The sequence below is a fragment of the Ambystoma mexicanum genome, chromosome 3q, assembly GCF_040938575.1.
Source record: "Ambystoma mexicanum isolate Mex_15411 chromosome 3q, UKY_AmexF1_1, whole genome shotgun sequence".
NCBI classification, from domain to species: Eukaryota; Metazoa; Chordata; class Amphibia; order Caudata; family Ambystomatidae; genus Ambystoma; species Ambystoma mexicanum.
In genome coordinates this window covers 315,318,846-315,336,619 of record NC_090926.1, presented here as the reverse complement: position 1 = coordinate 315,336,619, position 17,774 = coordinate 315,318,846, and the positions used below count along the sequence as shown (strand labels likewise).

General features: G+C 45.6%; 1 protein-coding gene across 5 annotated transcripts in view; it reads right to left on the bottom strand.

The window, feature by feature from the left end:
• The window catches only part of NCKAP5L (NCK associated protein 5 like), a 534,672-nt gene that overhangs the window by 35,969 nt on the left and 480,929 nt on the right, over window positions 1-17,774 (bottom strand). For all 5 annotated transcript variants that reach the window (XM_069653864.1, XM_069653865.1, XM_069653863.1 and 2 more), the window contains 2 exons: window positions 7,860-8,168; window positions 7,482-7,618 (listed from right to left, as the gene is read on the bottom strand). In XM_069653864.1, coding sequence (XP_069509965.1) covers window positions 7,482-7,618; window positions 7,860-8,168 — 446 coding nt within the window. The remainder of the gene's footprint in view (window positions 1-7,481; window positions 7,619-7,859; window positions 8,169-17,774) is intronic.

The window sequence follows — 17,774 nt, the reverse complement described above, 5'->3', positions numbered from 1 at the left end:
CTCTTAGCGACCATCCTCCCATCCAGGAGCTGATCGTGAGGAGTTGTTTTCGGCGGGGCCGGAACCTTGCCGTCGACTGACGCCTTTTTGCGATGCGTCTCGACGGATGATAGTTTAGACATAGCGCCCTTTGTACTAGATGGCCAGTCGCTAGCGTGAATGCGGCTGCAGGGAGGGCTGCCGACCCTTACGGTCAGCGGGGATGGCCGGCTGTGTCAGCGTCCCCGTTGGCGCAGAGGCCTTCTTCGACTTACTCGAAGAATGGCTGGGGGTTGTGTGTTTTGTGATGTGTAATTGTCCCTCAGCGTCGCCGGGGTGTACATTCCCCAAAGCAGGGCCAGAGCCGTGCCTGTCGGGGCCGGGAACAGACGCCACGGAGCGAGAACGCTCCATTTGGGGGTCAACAACCTCCGTTACGGAGGTCGAGTCATCACCATCACCCTCATCACCCTCAGCGGCCGTGGTATCAACCTTCGACATCCCGTAGGCTGGCCACCTTTTAACCCTGCGTTCCTTAAGAGTTTTCGGGCGAAGGAGCTTGCAGGGCGCGCAACCAGCTTCAACATGCTCGAGGGGCAAGCAGCAGTTACAACGCTTGCACTTGTCCTTCCACAGAAATTTGCCTTTACAATTTGGGCAAAATCTAAAAGGAGTCCTCTCCATAGCTGAGGACGTAACAAGTGATAACGACCCAGAAGGAAAGGGGGAAGAAAGGGAAAGGCATTTTAGTATGAGATAGAAATGTCCACCCCAACCCCACTCTCCCTACTGTGTAGGCTGGCGAGACCCGGCCACGTGGTCGGCAGCGCCAATAGGATCACCTCCCGTTGAAAACCACCGTCCGTCGAAGATCTGGTCTCGTCGGAAATGTGGAATGGATGTCGAAAAAGGGCTGGAAGTGATGTTAGTTAATAATTAATCAAAATCGATTAAGGGCCGAGCTATGGCAATGTCTCTTACGAGCTCTGCTTAAGGCGACCAGTATTCTGGGCGGAAAAAAAACAATCTGAGGGACCTCGACACGTGAGGGATTTTGGGTACACCACACGTCACTATAGGGATAGTGTTACAGACACGCCTATGTCGACGTCCCCTTTTCGAGTTTCGAAAAACAAGATGCAATACTCCGCGGTGAACACTGGATATCAGACTATATGCACAGCATGTGATTCTAAGCAGATTAACAAACATCAGAATCTACATTACCCTAAAATGATGTACATGATTCAACAGTGTTTATGCTGGCAGAATCCTCACACAGGATACATTTGTCATTCCCCTGAATGTTAAGACACAATCAATCAGCGGTCATGTCTAACAATACTGCCTCACATCTAGATAGTGACGCCACGAACAAACAGTACTAAAAAAAGAAAACTCATCCCTCTGCATACACCTCTCAAACACTAAACTAAACACAGCCATACCTCTCTACAGCACAACAAAATGCATTCACTTCACTACATTGCAACAATAAAACAAACCACACATGGCCTCACACAACAGCACATGATGGCCACCAACCAAAAAACACACCTAAACATGGTGCAAACTGAACTGAAGCTGCAACTGCACATCAGAGCTCTCTTGCTCTTTTCTCCCGCTCAGTCCTACTTACTTACACCCCCTTCACCCTCTTGCCTTACAGATCTGCCAGAACGCCAAGGGACCACATATGTGGTAACAGTGCGCAGTATAAGAACCTTTAACTTAACATGACATAATAAATGAGCAAAAAGCCAGTGTAGAGAAGCTGAATGCTTCACTGTACTAATAAAGTTCAGGTCAGATTCAAAAGCAAAAGGTTTGGGGGGTCCACAAAAATGGAGGGAAAGGTACTATAGAGAGAAATCTTTCCTAACAGCCCAGCATCCCTTCCTGTGTCTGCGCCAGTGAAGCAGTGTTGGACTACCTAATCTGTGAAGGCCCTGTGCAGTGCGTCAACCACATGTCTATTGGGACCAACTAGTCTTGACGTATTCGAGGATCCAGCCGTCCTGAGTCTTCAGAAGTGTACCTGGACTACCCGGTGGACTGACCACTCCAGTGGGCTACCTCGCCAGAACAGTTGTCATTCCACGGTTGCAGCAGGGACTTTGGTGGCCGCCAGCTTGTAGTGTAAGTCACCTTCCTGCCGAATGTCAGCCTCCCAACTTCAAGGGATCCTGCTCTGGAAGGTCTTCAACGCCTGCCGTCATCTATGTGCGGCGGCCAATCACTGGACTTCTACTTCACTTGTCCTGTGAAGTCCTTGAAGGTCTTCATTAGTGCTTTCTGCATTTCTGCATCGTCAAGGGTTGCAGTCTGCTCCTGGACCCGACTGGAAGAGTCCTTGCACCCACAGCTCCTGGGCACCTCTCACTGGAACCAACGGCGGGAAAACCTACATCCACCGACTAACACCCGCCCATTCCACCCCCTGTCGAGTCACCTGGGAAGATCAAGAGTAGAGTTGGACGGGGGGGGGGGGACACTGGATTTTTCACTAATTCTCCTGAGTGAGTGGGAACCTTTTTCCACGCTCACTCATTCTTTTACTCTGATCCTGGGTATCCTTTTTACCTCCTTTTGGTATTTTGTTTTGGAGTTATGAGTTACTCCAACTTTTCTGGTATTTACCTTTTACTATTGCAGCACGCAACACTTTCTGTGAAGTGTTGCTGGGAGCTCCTAGAGCTTCCACTTTAGTATTGCTTTACTTTCCCCTGGATAACTCTCAGTTACCAAGGCAGGGGCAAACTTGTTATCCTACCTGGACTTTCTTTTGCAAATTAGCACACCCCACCTCATGTGGAGTGCTAAGGTGATTCAATGTATCCCTTTACTCGACTCTCCAGTAACTTTACTGTGACATGCTCTCTGTTTAGGTTGGTGGCAGTGTACCTTTTTGCACAACCTTTCATGGACTTTTGTTGCAGGCTGTCTTCGCAGCCATGGTAGGGGACCACAAGGGTCACTATTGACCCAAAATGGTGGCAATATCTTTCTTGTGTCTTCTTCTATCTGTCTGGGTGGAGGGGGATTCTATGGTCCCTTTGTCTTCCCCCAGTTTGTTGGAAAGCCTGTACAGAGTCTCTGAGTGACTGGCAAGACAGAAAGTGGAGGAAGTGACCAAAACTCCACTGGTCTTTGTCCTGCAGTGTGCCTGACTGAAATAATTTCAGACTGGGAGGCTGGCTGTGCCCATCGGACAAACTGGAGCCCGCTTTGTTGATCCTGTGTTCCTGGTGGCTATAGGTAGCTTGTACCTTGCACCCCAACAGGGCTCCCATAGAGTTACACTGGGGTGGACAACCCGTTGTGGTGATACCCTGCCTTAGGACACTGGAGCTGAGAGCAACCTTAAAGGAAACGCCCTAATTTCCTTGTCTTGTAAAACCTACTTTACTTACCTGCAACTTGAGAGATCCTGCTTGGCCCCCTGAACTTTGCAAGGCTCTCATAAGATAGGCTGGGACAAAGTTACTGAAAGTTATAAGAGTTTACTATAGTTTGCATATATGTTTCAGATTTGATTTGTGTCTACAAGAGCAATTCTAAAGTCACTACAACTGTGGTTTCTGATCTTTGAATATTGCAAGTGTTCTCCTATTGTTTTACTGTGTTAAAGTACTTACTTGACTTCAGACATTCAACCGTATGCCTTTATGTATATATTAAATCATTATTTTGTATTTAACTTCCAAGTGTATCAGTTTTTTTCATGGACTAAGTTTATGGTCAGAGTTCTTTGTACTTCACTACAGCCCTCTCCTCCCTCCTTAGACTAAGCATGGCTGCTCGCCATTCTACCAAACCCTTGTGTGGTTCAGGCCAAACTTAAGTAGTGTAACCTTGTTTACCCAAGGTGGGCTTTCGTAAGTGCGGTCACAGACAGTACTTTTGTAAAATCCCTTAACACCTTAAACGAAACCTTAAAATAAACTTGTGTTATTCCATTCCATCACTTTTTGATTGTTGGATCTAAAAGCCTATATCTGAAATATAGGAATATAATTGTACCTATAATCGTCTGGAACATTTCATCAGCACAAGAACTCTTCCTACATCATCCCCTTTTCCCCAAGAAGAGGCTTTGTGACATTTGGGCACAAGGCCCCATAGATCGCAGGAATTGGGTTTATGAAGTTATGTTATAATTTTTGTGAATTGGTTTCATTCCACTGTATCACTACTTACCTTCTTTTTGTTGGCAAACTTATTGAATGCATTTCTAAGAACCTAAAGGTGACTGTACATAAATTTGATACTTGAGTAGTGTGTGTGATATTACTACCTGCTTGTTTCATTTGTGTGTGTTTTGGGCCTAGAATAAATATAGTATTTTTGTACTTGCTTGTCAGTGTGACTCATTGTGGACCCCTGACCCCACTCACACTCTCCTGAGAACAGCCTTGACCACTCTCCACGCTTACCTTGATTGGGTTTGGCTTACCTCAGAGTTCCTGTTCACTACAACTAGGGTGGCCTCCTAAAACCTGTCCACCAAGCCAGATCCAAGCAATTCATCTTAACAGCGCCAACAGAGGGTGGTACAAAAAAACTGCCTGAACATCATAGGTCATTCTTAAAAACTCAGAAGAAGCTCTTCATGCATGACAGTGTAGAGTGCAGAATACCGGTCTATTAAGTCACTCTCACCAATGAGGTCATTGCAGGAATACATTTTAAAGCAGTGTCAAACCTAAAGCCTCCTAAGCAAAACCAAAATTTACTTACGTACTTGTGGGGCCTTCAAGAAAACATGGCCTGTCCTAATTCTGAGGCTATTTAACATGAACACCTGCCCATAATTAAGATAAAATGAAATCTCTACAAATGATATGTTCTGGTGTTAGGTAGAATTTACTTTTTGAGTGTAATTCTTCCCACTTTGATTCCCCCAGCATTTGTTCTGGACTCTTGGTTGGATTTATAGACTGGTTCTCCCGAGTGGGAACTCTTTTTCCACACTCAGTCAATCTTTTATTCTGTACTTGGGAACCGTTTTTACCTCTTTTTGGTACTCATTAATGAGTTCTGCTTTCTTCCATGTTTTCTGGAATCCAACGTTTACTACTGCAGCACACGGCACTTTCTGTGCAGTGTTGCTGGAAGCTGCTTGAGCATTTCCTTTTATTTTACCTGGGTTAACTACTGTTTCCAGGGCAGGGGGACACCCTTGTGTCCCTGCTGTATTTTATTTGGTGAGATCAGCACACTCCACCTTATATTGAATGCTGAGCAGAAACATAGTCTCCCTTTTCTCACTGTTCCAGTCATGTTTAGTTACTGTTACAAGTTAATCTGACAGGCTGGTGGCAGTTTACCTTTTGACACTACTTTTTGTGGAGTTCTACCGCAGGCTGCCTTCGCAGCTGCAGTAGGGACACAGGGGTCACTATTTGCCTAAAATGGAGACTGTACTTCTTTTTAGCCCTGTTCATGATGACTTGTTCTTGCCTTCTTCTACCTTCCTTGGTTAAGGGAGGTCCTGCTGAGTCTTTTGCAGGATTTCCAAGGGAAGCGCTCTGAATGCCTGAAAGGACAGGAAGTGGGGAGGTAACAAACTCTCATGGTATTTCCCCTGCAGTATGCCTGCCTGGAAATAGTTTTAACTGGGAGGCTGGCTGTCCCCCTACACAGCCACCCCCAGATTTTCATGAAAGCCTTGAATGGTGATTGATGGGATCAGCCAGTTTTCTTGCATAAAGGGCAAGGGTGCTGGAGCTGAACCGGAGTCAACCACTGGACTGAAGATCCCAAGAGGAATTCATATTATAACGTCCCAGCAACTTCCAAGCAATCCCTAAGGCTGTTGAGTGACCGCTGAAGACCTGACCCCAAATTCCGAGCGACAGTGAAGATCTCTTGAAGAAGACTTCCTCCTCTGGACTGGTTGACCTAACCAGTCTCAAGATCACCTGCATTTTGCACCATCCCGGGATGAGCTGTGACCTGCCCGGGCTGCAAACTCCCAATACCTTGGGACCATTTTGCAGTGCAACGCCTTGCAAAGCGCGGATCCGGCTGAAGCCTTGTGGACATCCTTATGGACCTGCAGTGACACTTTTCCACTCCTAGATGTCCCCATAACTGAGTCATGGACCACAAAGTGAAGAAAAGTCTACCGGACCACAACCATCGCTGTGAAGGGCTACAACACACCAGTGCTGCGAAGATCCACTGCTGGGCGTCCCACTGCGCAAATAAATCTGCCTTTTCCCTCCAAAGTTCCTTCTTCAGCCATCCAGGCCAAGAAACCCAAACCAGGGACATCTGTCGCCTTACCTAGGGAACCAACCTGCTGCACCATGTTCATTGATAAGGTACTGTCTCAAGCCTCGGTACTCACCTTGGTCTTGCATTGCTCAGGTGTTCTTGGAGGGCTACAGGTAAGCCGTTACTTGCACCCCCAGCCCCCACCCTCCAGGACAACCGGAGTTCCATTGGGGTGAACCACCCATTGGGCTCTAAATTGGCAAAAATAACTATTTCTTATCTACAAATCTGAAGAAACCTTCATAGACTGTGCTCTGTCTACTGCTTACCTACCCCTCTTTTCCCCTCAGCCCTTGGTCACTGCACCCCCAGTGCCCCCTTGACAGACTCATTTATTATAGGGTTGGACTTTGAAGATTGGTTGGGCAGGGGTTAACTTAAGTTGCAGGAGTGGATCTAAGTGTGTTTGGTAATATCAGTAGTTTTGTCTCACTTTTGTGTTCCTTTACATTTGATTTGAAGTATGCTACCTCCCATTCTACTGTGATGTTACTGTGTGAATAATATTTACATGTCTTATTTCTAAAGCCTTAGTGCATATAAAATAAACTACTATTTTATAACTGCTAGTGTGTCAGTGTTTCCTTCAAACTGATGTTATTTTCCACATACTGTGTGCCTCACAACAGTCCTTCTCCCTCCTAGATTAACCGTGGCTGTTCGGCCATTGCTAACAAACCTATGGGTAGTTCAGGCGGAACCTAAGGGGTACAAGCATGTCACCTAAGGTGGGCTTTTCCAAGTTCTGTCACAGATAGCAACTTGTGTAAAACTTCCTAACACCTTGGCAAACAGCTGATCAAATGTGCATCAGTGATCAAGTGAGCCTTAACGATTAGGCTTCTTGCGAAGGAAGATAAGGAGGTAAATGGACGGGGGAGGGGCACTGAATAAGACATTTAGGTAAGACATTTCACTGAAGCAGATTTATATTCACATTAACAGCCATTGGTTTGTGCCTCTTCTAAACTGATAGGTGTTTTGTAACTAATTGTGACTGGCTCTTCCTGGTACAGCTACCATACAGCCATTACTAGACATTGTCTGTCACACCAAATACCAATGGAGTGTCTCGCCACTGAGCAATTGCTGCATGATCATCAAACCCCTTCGACACACTCCTTCCACTCCAATGCCCCAAATGGAGAAGCAGCTCTCCAATTACCCCATGAAACTTGTGATGCTCTAGTTACACCTTATGCTCCCTCTGTTCCACTCACCTTTCCAGTTCCCTGCCATATCTCCAGCTCTCTGTTGTTGGACAGGAAGATGTCTGTAGAGCCGGCTGGCACTCTTGCATTGGGAAATGTCCAGTTCTTGCCTTGCTGGGCTCTCTGACTGGGACTGACACACAAGTCTGAGAAATAATATAAAACTGTTACACATCTCCCAACACAAAGCAAAAGACATTGAAGGAAAAATACATTCAAACAGAGCAATAAACAATTACAGCAGCTGAGTGAACAGGCAGGCACAAAAACAGATGGACTAATGCAATCACACCATTCACACATGCATACATACATACATACATACATACCCACGTTAAAATGGGCAAACAGACTTCCACACGCTTACCAATACAAAAACACACAGACCTTTGCCCAACCGGTGAACACGTTGTCCCATGGCAGGTTCCGGTGTGGTCAGCAATGCGTGGAAGGCAGGCACACTGTGGTGCTGCCCTGGCACAAGCACCTCCTCCATACTGGGCACCTCTCGTTCCAGCGTCCTGGCTTTACGTGGGACCTTAAGGAGTGCTGGAGGACCGCCCACGGGCGCTATTGGTGTAACCTCCACACCAGCCTTCAGACGAGGTACACTTCGACTCGGAGACCCACTGCAGTAATCTGGGGGTGGGAAAGTCCCAATACCACTGTCCAAAGTCCGTGTAAGAGATCCACAGGCTGCAGGAGGGCACAGAAATTAATGTATATAAGTGGAAGATAGGAAGACAAGAGAGGGAAATTAGAAATCCAGCGAACAATATAGAAGGAAAGAATAAAGAAAATGGCGAGCAATAGGAACATGGGAAAAAAGCAAGGATGAAAAGGGAGCTAAATGATGACAACGATAGATAGGAAGTATAGAAGAGAAGAAATAAAACAAGAAAATATTGAGAAGCAGAATATTAGAGAATTGGATGGGAAGTGGTCAGGAAAAGCATTAAACAATAGAAATTAGGTTATCAAAAAAGAGGTAAGGATAAGAAAGCAGTAAAAGACAAAAGAGAAGTGGAATAGTTGGGACACAAAATAGGAAAAGAAAGAAGAGTGGAAAAGGTAGAAGAACCAGCTATAATTTCCAACTCTCCCAGTCCTAAAGGGGAAACAAAGTCAAGGCTACACCTCTAAGGAGGGGCGCAAGGTGGTTAAAACGTACAGCAAAACATACAATTACAGACAAATCGGAAATGCCCAACTAATATATATCGGAAAAAAAAATAGGTTCTTGAGATTAGGCTTCATGCAGAGATGAAAAAAGCATTGTACAACTTCTTAGGTACGTGGTCAGAGACTACAAGTCGATCAGTGTTCAGGGATTCTATTTTGAGCCCAAACACAGTATCAGAAAAGGTTATTAGAACAGAGGCAAAGTCCCTTGTTATTCAACAGTGTAAAGTCAACAGGGAAGCTTTGCGGTTATGGCAAAGCAGAGCGGTCACATTTTCTACATTTAGCACAAAAGTTGCGGTAAGAACACAGCTTGCACATAATTGTTATCCAATGGTCCAAAGATGACCAGAAGGACTTGCAGTTAGAGGATGAGTTGCCAAATATTTAAGGGGCAGTGCCAGCCTTGGTTCAACAACAAAGGTGCAGGATATTGGGGTAAGCCCTGGTTAAGGAAGGATGTGGGACAACATCGATGGACTGCATAAGGACAAACCTTATGCCGGGGTCCATTACTGACAACTCAGTAGCCGGGAGAGCCGGCTCAGTGTTCAAGTGTTGCAGCAGCCCAGGAGTGCTTAATGCAGTAAAACTAGTGTTGAGGCAGTTGGACAACCATGTATTGAGGGATCTACAACCATTGACCTTAATGGGAGGCCAACACACCTGACAAAGGGAAGCCAAACCTCTCTGAAAGGTAAGGACAGTGGACAGAATGACCAGGCTTAACTCTCAGGTAAGGGGTAGTAGGCTGACAAAGGTTTAGTCCACATGATTCGCTCTAGAAATTACACCACTCATATATTGAAAAATACATACTTTAGTATAATTACGCATGCAGATCTCCATCAGTACACATACATACTTAACACACAATACACAGTATTGTAAAAAAATCCATAGTATATTATAAAAACATTAAATATCATTTAGGACTCTCCTAATCCCACTGCCTTTATGCAGGGCCACTACCTCAGTTAGGAGCAGAACATAAATTAACAAGGGTGGGGCAGGAGGGTCAAGGGAACCACACAAACTAACAAAGTAGGTAAAATCCTCTTTGGGCCTGCGCACTTAAAGCTCAATGTCCTAAAGACAAAACCCACCCCTGTTATATATGGTGGGCTCTGGGCTAGAACCCAACACATATATAGGCAAGTGGTGGGCAGAAAAGGGAACCAGAAATGTTAATCTACCAGTACTATAGTCTAAATGTCCCACAGGATAGTGCTAAACATAATACAAACACACATGATAATACACAGTGAAAGAGGTGAAACATTTCAGAATTATACCCAAAGGCCTGCAAAAAATAAGGATACATTTTGAGAAAGGGTTACCTTTGCAATACACTTGAGGGAAAAAATGTACAGTCACTGCTAAAATGGATTACTAAAATCAGCACTGGTGGTGGGTTTTGGAGGACCAGCCTATTATGGTTAACAGGGAGACACTGAGAATAGCCAAACACAATCAAGTTAAGGTAGCAGAGCAGCAAGACTTAGTCTCAGAGGGCTGTGAGAGTGGTCGAGGGCTACAAAGAGTACACACAGAACAACATCAATAATTCAAGTGGGTCAAGAAGTACAAAAATATACAATAAATTATAAGGCCTTTAAAATCCACTCTACGCAAGGAAAACCTCTAGGCAAAGATCACACATTCATTATAAACATATATATACATTCATCCTTAGTAAAAGAAAGAAAGCAAAGGGGATTAAATAACCAGTGAAACACACATAAGTAGTCAGATGTGTGAATTCAGTAAAGACATTTAGGGAAACGGTTCTGTGGTTATTCCAAACACTTCATGACTCCAACCCCAAGATGGTGTGGGGCCTTGTGCCCTAAAGTCATCAGTTCCAAAGTTATACCTTTTATGTAGGTTTACTAAGAGCAATGTCATTGGTTATGATTCAAAAGTTAAAAAGGTAAGTAAACTCACTCAATCACAATCGATAGGATAGGCCTAGGATGGGATCCGTGACCAGACTCCACTGACCAAATGCAGGAAAAAATGATTAAGGGGCAGGACTTTACTGCATGTAACCCTTTGGAGAACAGAGGTGGGACGGACAGAAACCAGTATGTCAACTCCACCCAAACCCCGCACCCTGACTCAGATGTCTCTAAAGACCAATGCTGAGATTCCAGATTACGTTGGGGACACAGTCTTCTGTGCTTGATCCTGCCGGGATAGGCAGCGGGTGTAGAGGTCACTTTCAGATGCAGGATTTATTTTCCGTTGGTCGCGTTTCTAAGGAATCTGTTCCAGACACCTTCCAACAGAACACCCAAATGGAGAAAAAAAGAAAACGTCTGCAGAGCAGACCACTTCAAGACGCCTTCAGGGAGGGATGAAGATGAGTTGCAATGGGAGTCACCACTATCAGGTGGCGACAGGTGTCCTCCAATGGACGAACAATGGAGTAGGTCCTGCATGGCTGCCGTTGATGCATGAAGGCAGAAAATGGAGGCGCAGGCATCTTATTGTACAAGATGAAAATCCTCCAAGTTCCAAGGGTGGACCCGTAACAGTGACTGCTGCAGCGAGGTGGTCCAGAAGATCCCTGGTCAGTCCACTGGTTGGTCCAGGGACATCTCTGAAGGCTCAAAAGGCGCAGATCCTCAAGCAGGGGTCGAGACTGGTTGTTCTCACCGGTTTAGGGGTCAAAGCACCAACACAGGTCTTCTTGAAATCGAGAGAGGCGCAGGGCTTCACCAGGACTTGGCTGGCGGCAATGCTGGTCAGCTGCAATAGATGTCCTCTGGTCATCAGAAGGCTGCACATCTTCATTGGAGTCTTGGCTCCAACAATGATCTGTTAAATGGCCGCAGAAGTATTTTTGTCCAAGATTTGGACTGGAAGTGTGCCCATGTGAACCAATGGCAAGGATCTGCACCATTCAAACTAGCAGTGGCCATGCAATCATGCGTGTTCGGTAAGAATTGGTGCAGTCACACTGTGTGGGACTACACAACACTTATCTGCTTGGCATTACCTAACCCACCTTTTGGTATAGGTCTGTACTACACAAGCTGGTAGTGTGACTGCATCCAGGCCTACTTCAAGAGGGGTAAATGTTAGCTGTAGAGCTGTACAAATGAAATCCGTAAATACAAGTAACCAAGTAACACTTACACTCAGGGTTTCAGTTATAAATAGTTATTTATTTAATTAACACCCATTTTTAAATAAGCATTCTTTAAAAAGGCTATTTCGTTGTAACAAGGTAAATATACTTTAAAATTACTTTTCAGAATCAAAACAAGTTAGTGGATAATCTTTGGATATGCGTCCTACTCCCTGAGGTGACTTCAATCACAAGGACAGTAATGGCATTTATATATCTCACTAGTATATGTTGCAGATTCTGAGGTTGTCAGAAGGCAATGTTAGGGAAGGAAAAAGGTTTGTTTTTCAGTATATGTGAGGACAACTAAGTCTTCCAATGAAATCTAGATAAGCCTTTCCCAGCAGTAACAGTTTACAACAATCTACCACCTATGAGGGACAAACAATATCAAAGTCAATGGACTAGAAGAGTCTTTAGGGTGGCAGGACAGCCAAAGTCATTTGGGACACAGTCTATGGATCTGATGCACTTTTAGATCAAAGTCTTGCACAAACTGTGAGGGGGTGCTGATGGGCTTGGGGCTGATGTTGGCGAGGTTGCTGCATTGCAGAGTCCATGCCTTAGAGGAAGGGCGATGTTGTTGGCATTGCCTGGTGATGGTGGGGATGGCCCGTGGTAACGGGAGGGAGAAAGCACGTGTTGGTGTGTGCTTACCAGTTGTCTGAGCAGGGGTTTGGGCCCTGGGTCTTCCCGGCCCAAATAGAAATTGCCGTTTTCTTTGACTGCCCTTCACTTGGGACAGACAGGCGAGAGATACCCTTGATCTAAGAGTTAAGAACAGAAAGGAAGAGGCAGGGCTAAGAAGGTGGATGGGGCTTAGGCCAGGTGACCTAGATCCACTTGCACCTGCTCACCAACTGCCTAAGGAACTTCCTCGTCCCAGTAGTAACAAAATAGCTACTGGACACATCAGCAGTTAACCAAGCATTCAAGGAAAACTTCCTGATCGCAATGGCAGCCATAATCCCACTGACCACCAGAGAAAGGTCTGGGACCCTAGCAACAGCGAAGAAAGCATCCAAGGAGGACGTCCTTGTTGCAGTGACAACCATGAGTTCACTGGCCAAAAGAGAGGTTTGGGTCCCTAATACAAGGGATTTGAGAACAGGAGAACTCCCTCGGCGGAGTGGCAGCAATAAGCCCACTGACCACCACAGAAGGATCTGGGACCCTAACAACAGTGAAGAAAGCATCAGAGGAGAACTTCCTCATCGCAGTGGCAACCATAAGCCCACTGACCACCAGAGAGAGAGATCTGGGACCCCAATACAAGGGATTTGAGAACCAGAGGAAACCTTCCTCAGCCGAGTGGCAAAGATAGGGCCATTGACCAGCCGAGAAGGGTTTGGGACTTTGCTGGTATCAAGCGAGAGTGGCGAAACATACAGCAAGTTGAGAACGAGGAAAAATTACTTTTCAAATATCAAGAGAAGGGAGACATTCTCTTGGGGACGACACAAACCCCTTGCAACATATTAAAAAAAGACGCCCGGGAAAGGGAGTCTTTCCCACTGGCCCTATTGTGAGATGTGGAAACCAGTACCAGGAGAAGGGAGTCATTCTCTTGGTCCAGAAAATGGAATTGTGCAAAGATTGCGTGGAACCAGAATACCAGAAGGGAGTCATTCTCCCGGGGAAGGAACTTACTGTTGGATTATATTAGTCGTTAGTTCTATTGTGAGGGATAGAAGTAGGTGTGATACAGGACTGTGGACTTTGATTTCGACGGACATTCTGATGGATCCTTTAGTATTAGTTTGAGGCAGAAAAGCCCTCTTAGATGATAGGGGTAGTGAGGGTCTTTTTTCATAAATAAAAGTCTATAACCACCAACATGCCACCTTTGTGTCAGCTTCCTTCTTTAACACCCTTACACACCTTGTTTTGTGGCTTTTCATTGAGTGGAACACAAGGCACAGCTAAAATGGTTATGCAAGTTCTGCTGATGCAGGCACTTAAGAAGGATTTCTAGAATCTGGCTTGGTGGACATATTTTAGGAGGCCACCCCAGTTATAGTGACCAGGAAACGCAGAGGTTAGCCAAATCCTAATCAAGGTAAACGTGGAGAGCAGTCAAGGCTATTCTCAGTAGAGAATGAGGGGGGTCAGGGGCCCACACAATATTTCAATTTAGACAGGTATACAGGTATATATATAAAAAAAGAAACTCATTTATTTTAGTCCTTCAACACACACTGAAAAACTAAACTAGCAAGTGACATAATCGCACAATACTCAAACATAAACCTATATACATTCACACTTTGAAGCACTCCACCTGTGTATAAGCGCTCTATAAATAAACAATTACAGTTACCATAGATTCATAAACGTATGAAAATGACTTATTAATCACAGGAGTAAGTCAAGTAATACAGTAAATGATGGAACCAGTTCACAAGTGATTTTCCTAACTTAAGCAGTCCAATCTCGAAGAAGAATGGGGCGTTGTGCCCAAACCTTACAGGAGACACAATGCTTCTCATCAGAAGGAGCCTTTGCAGGCAAGTTATAATTTTACTTGTGTTGGCGAGGGGATGAAATATTCAACAATTTTACTAAGGTAAGTAGTCTTCTATATTTCAAGTGTTACTACCCAGGTTCTATGATCAAAAGGCAGTGGAATGGAAGGTTAGGAGACAACAGGACTTGTTCAAATGTTTTCCTATGGAAGACCAGGGAATGGGGCGAACAGATTCACTGCATTTACTTAGCCCCGAACTGAGATTTTCTCAGATGACTTGCTGGATCATCTGGAGGTCAGATTTCTGCCGTTGGTTCCAGTGAGATGTGCCTAGGAGCTGTGGGTGTAAGGATTCTTCCGGTCAGGTATAGTAGCACGATGCATCCCCTAGTGATGAAGATGAGGGATACTAGGTATCCCCTTAGCACCCCAGATAAGGTGATGTGTGCTAATCACTCATAGTATAATGTTTTAGGAAAGATACAAAGTATCCCCTCTATTCTTAAGAACTGTAGTTAGTAAGGCTAAGGAAATAATCTCAAAGGAGAACCCAAAGGGTTCCCAGAAACACTGCACATAAGGTGCTGTGTGCTGCAAATGTTAAACACAGATACCTTTAAAGAGATATGGAGGAAAGCAGACTCCATAGTAAAGGTAAAACACAGAACAGAGTTCCAAAAGTCAGAGCAAATAAGAATGAATGTGGGGGAAAAAGGCTCCTCTCATTCAGGATAGAACAAAAAAGGTCCAGAAGTCCAGCAAAATGTGCTGGGGGTCTCACTAGGAGAGGGGATGAAGCATAAACATGATAAACCTCCCCAACACTGTGCAGCAGCAGAAAAGAGAAAGTCCCACAGGATACTTCAATTACTTTAAAGTAGGATGCTTTGGTAAGATAAATCGTTACTAGGGATCTTGGAAAGGAATGCCTATAGGCGCACAAGACTTAGGCCTGGGCAAGTGGTATGGGTGAACACCCAAACAGATACAGCACTCCAGTAACACAGGAGCGACAATTCGGCTTGCGGCAAGTACTACTCCAAGCCCCACAGTACCCGAGGAGTGTTAAAGAAGATGCAACTGGATTCTTTCTTATGCAGCAGCAGTGGACCCAGTCTCCTGTTCCTTTGTCGTGGGGGCAACATGAGGGACTCTGGAAAAGATGTTGTGGCAGCAGTAGCGAGCAAGGGCCCTCAGCAATGAATTCTTTGTACCCCAATGTTGGTCTGCAGTTTTGGCGCCTTTTTACAAGCAACCAACAGTGAATGATCACCGCCCGGTCAATCTGCCTCGATTCTCCAGTCCTGCACTGGTGAGGGGACTTTGAGGAGAGGAATCTTGTCTTTAGTGGTCCAATTGAGCCTCACCAAAGTTCTGGGAGGATTTGTCCACGGGAAGATGATGCACTGCAATTAGGTCGGAGGTGCCCTGGTATTGGCGGTTTGCAACCCTGGAAGGTCACAGCACCTCGGGGGATGGCTTGTTCTGCAGGTCGTCTTATTGCTAGTTGGTCCCACCAGCCAAATGGAAGGAGTCATCTTAGGAGCTGCTTTGTCAATTTGAAAACGGGGTCAGGACAGCAGTGGTCTCTTTGTAGTTACTGCAAGGGTCTTCCGGCATATCTGGTAGTATTCTGCTTCGGAGCTTGTGTTCCAGTGGGCAACTTGCCTTCTGCCTCAGGAACCTCACTTTTTATCAGGATTTCCAATTCACCCTCTGCAAACTCTCCCTGTAGTTTACAGAAGCAGCGGATGGCTGTCAAATCAGGACAGCCAGCCCCCCAGTAGAAACTGGCTCCTTTCAGGCACATCAGCAGAAAAAGGATAGAGTTTCAGGATCCTCCCATGCTTCCCGTCTCCACAGACACACTGGAGCCTCAGCGGGCTGCACAAAGGGTCCCTGCCGAAGACATAACTCACATCAAGACCCCCTCCCAGGCTGGCAGACGAAAGGCCAAGAAAGAACAACCATACGAGAAATGGCAAAAAAAGAAGAGACGCCATGTTGGAACATAGGTGACCCTCCTGTGCATAGTTGCAGCTGTGAATGCAGCCTGCAGCAGAAAATTGCGCAAAAGTTGGAAGTACACATCCACTGCCACCAGCCATAACTATGGTGTTGTTACTGTAACTCAAACGCTATAGCAGCAGAAGGTGGTGTGTGCTGATCTCTCAAAAGAAAAAGCTAGGAAGGATAAAAAGTATCCCTACATCCTTAAGAACAGTAGTTCTTTTAGGAAAATAAAAGAATATAAAAAGGAGAGCCCAAAGGGCTCGCAGCAACACTGCACATAAGGTGCTGCAAAATAGAAACCCAGTCCAAAAAATTAAGATAAACATACAGCACAGGGTTCCCAGGATTAGAGCAGAAAAGAATGAATGAGGGGAAAAAGTTTCCCCTCATTCAGGAGAACAAGAAAAAGGTAAAAAAGTCCAGCAAAAAGTCCTGGGGTCTCACTAGGAGTGGAGCATAAATCTAAAATCTCCCAAACACACTGCATTGAAAGATGCTGTGTGCAATGTTAAAAAGATTGCAAGTTTCAGAGTGTGGCAGAAGTGTTTCTTGTGTTTGGAAGGCTGCTTGTTTTTTTGCTCACACTACGATTTCTGCTGTGTAGTGTTTTTTCACTTGCTACTGCTAGGGGAGGAGCAAATCCCTTAAAACAGCCTGCCAGACGCAGAGCATCGTGGAGTGTGGCAGGAGTGTTTCTTGTGTTCCTTGTGGGACGCGTGGACAATGGAAAAAAGCACCGGAATACCTTTGACGCGGGCACAAGTGAAAAGGAGCCACAGCATTATGCACCACGTTTCGATTCCCTTGAAGAAGGACGTCGAAAGAGAAAGGACTGTCGAGCGGTACTGTGAGCCACTGCATCATGAAAGTAAGTGAAGTGGGTACAACGGGCGAGGCGGGCGGACAGGCTGTGGTGTCTACTGTGTCGGACTTGATTAGCGAAACTGATATTGCAGATACCCCCTCTTTGCCCTTGTCCAATACTGACTATGATACCGACTCTCTGGCCCTTATTGCAGACACGCTCTCGAAAGCAGTTAGACCAAGCGCTTTGCGATTAACTTTGCCCAGTATGCCGGCATCGGCAGTGAGAACAGAGTGCGCTGGACCAATTGGCAGTCTTGTGAATGGGTCCGTAAGCGGTGTGGGTATCTTGCCAACGAGGAGCAGTGAGGCGTGGTATGATGAGACATGTGGGGTGCAGGGAGGAGAAATCGGGGGAGAACTACAAGCAACCTAGTAGTACATTAGAGGAGGAGCTATCTAATGAACAAACCCTTAAACTGACAAATTTGTGCCCGGTATCGTCTGTGGAGGTGGAGCCGAGAAGAGACCTGCAGCAACCGGGAGTGGCTTGTAACCATTTGTGCTCCTTAAACATAACCCAGCAGCTGAAACTCTTAGCATGGAGAATGGTTGAACGATGTGGAAAATTAATGCCCAGAACAGGAAGAAAAATGAAGAACAGAAAACAGATCTGACCAATGGAAATAGCCCAGAGCAG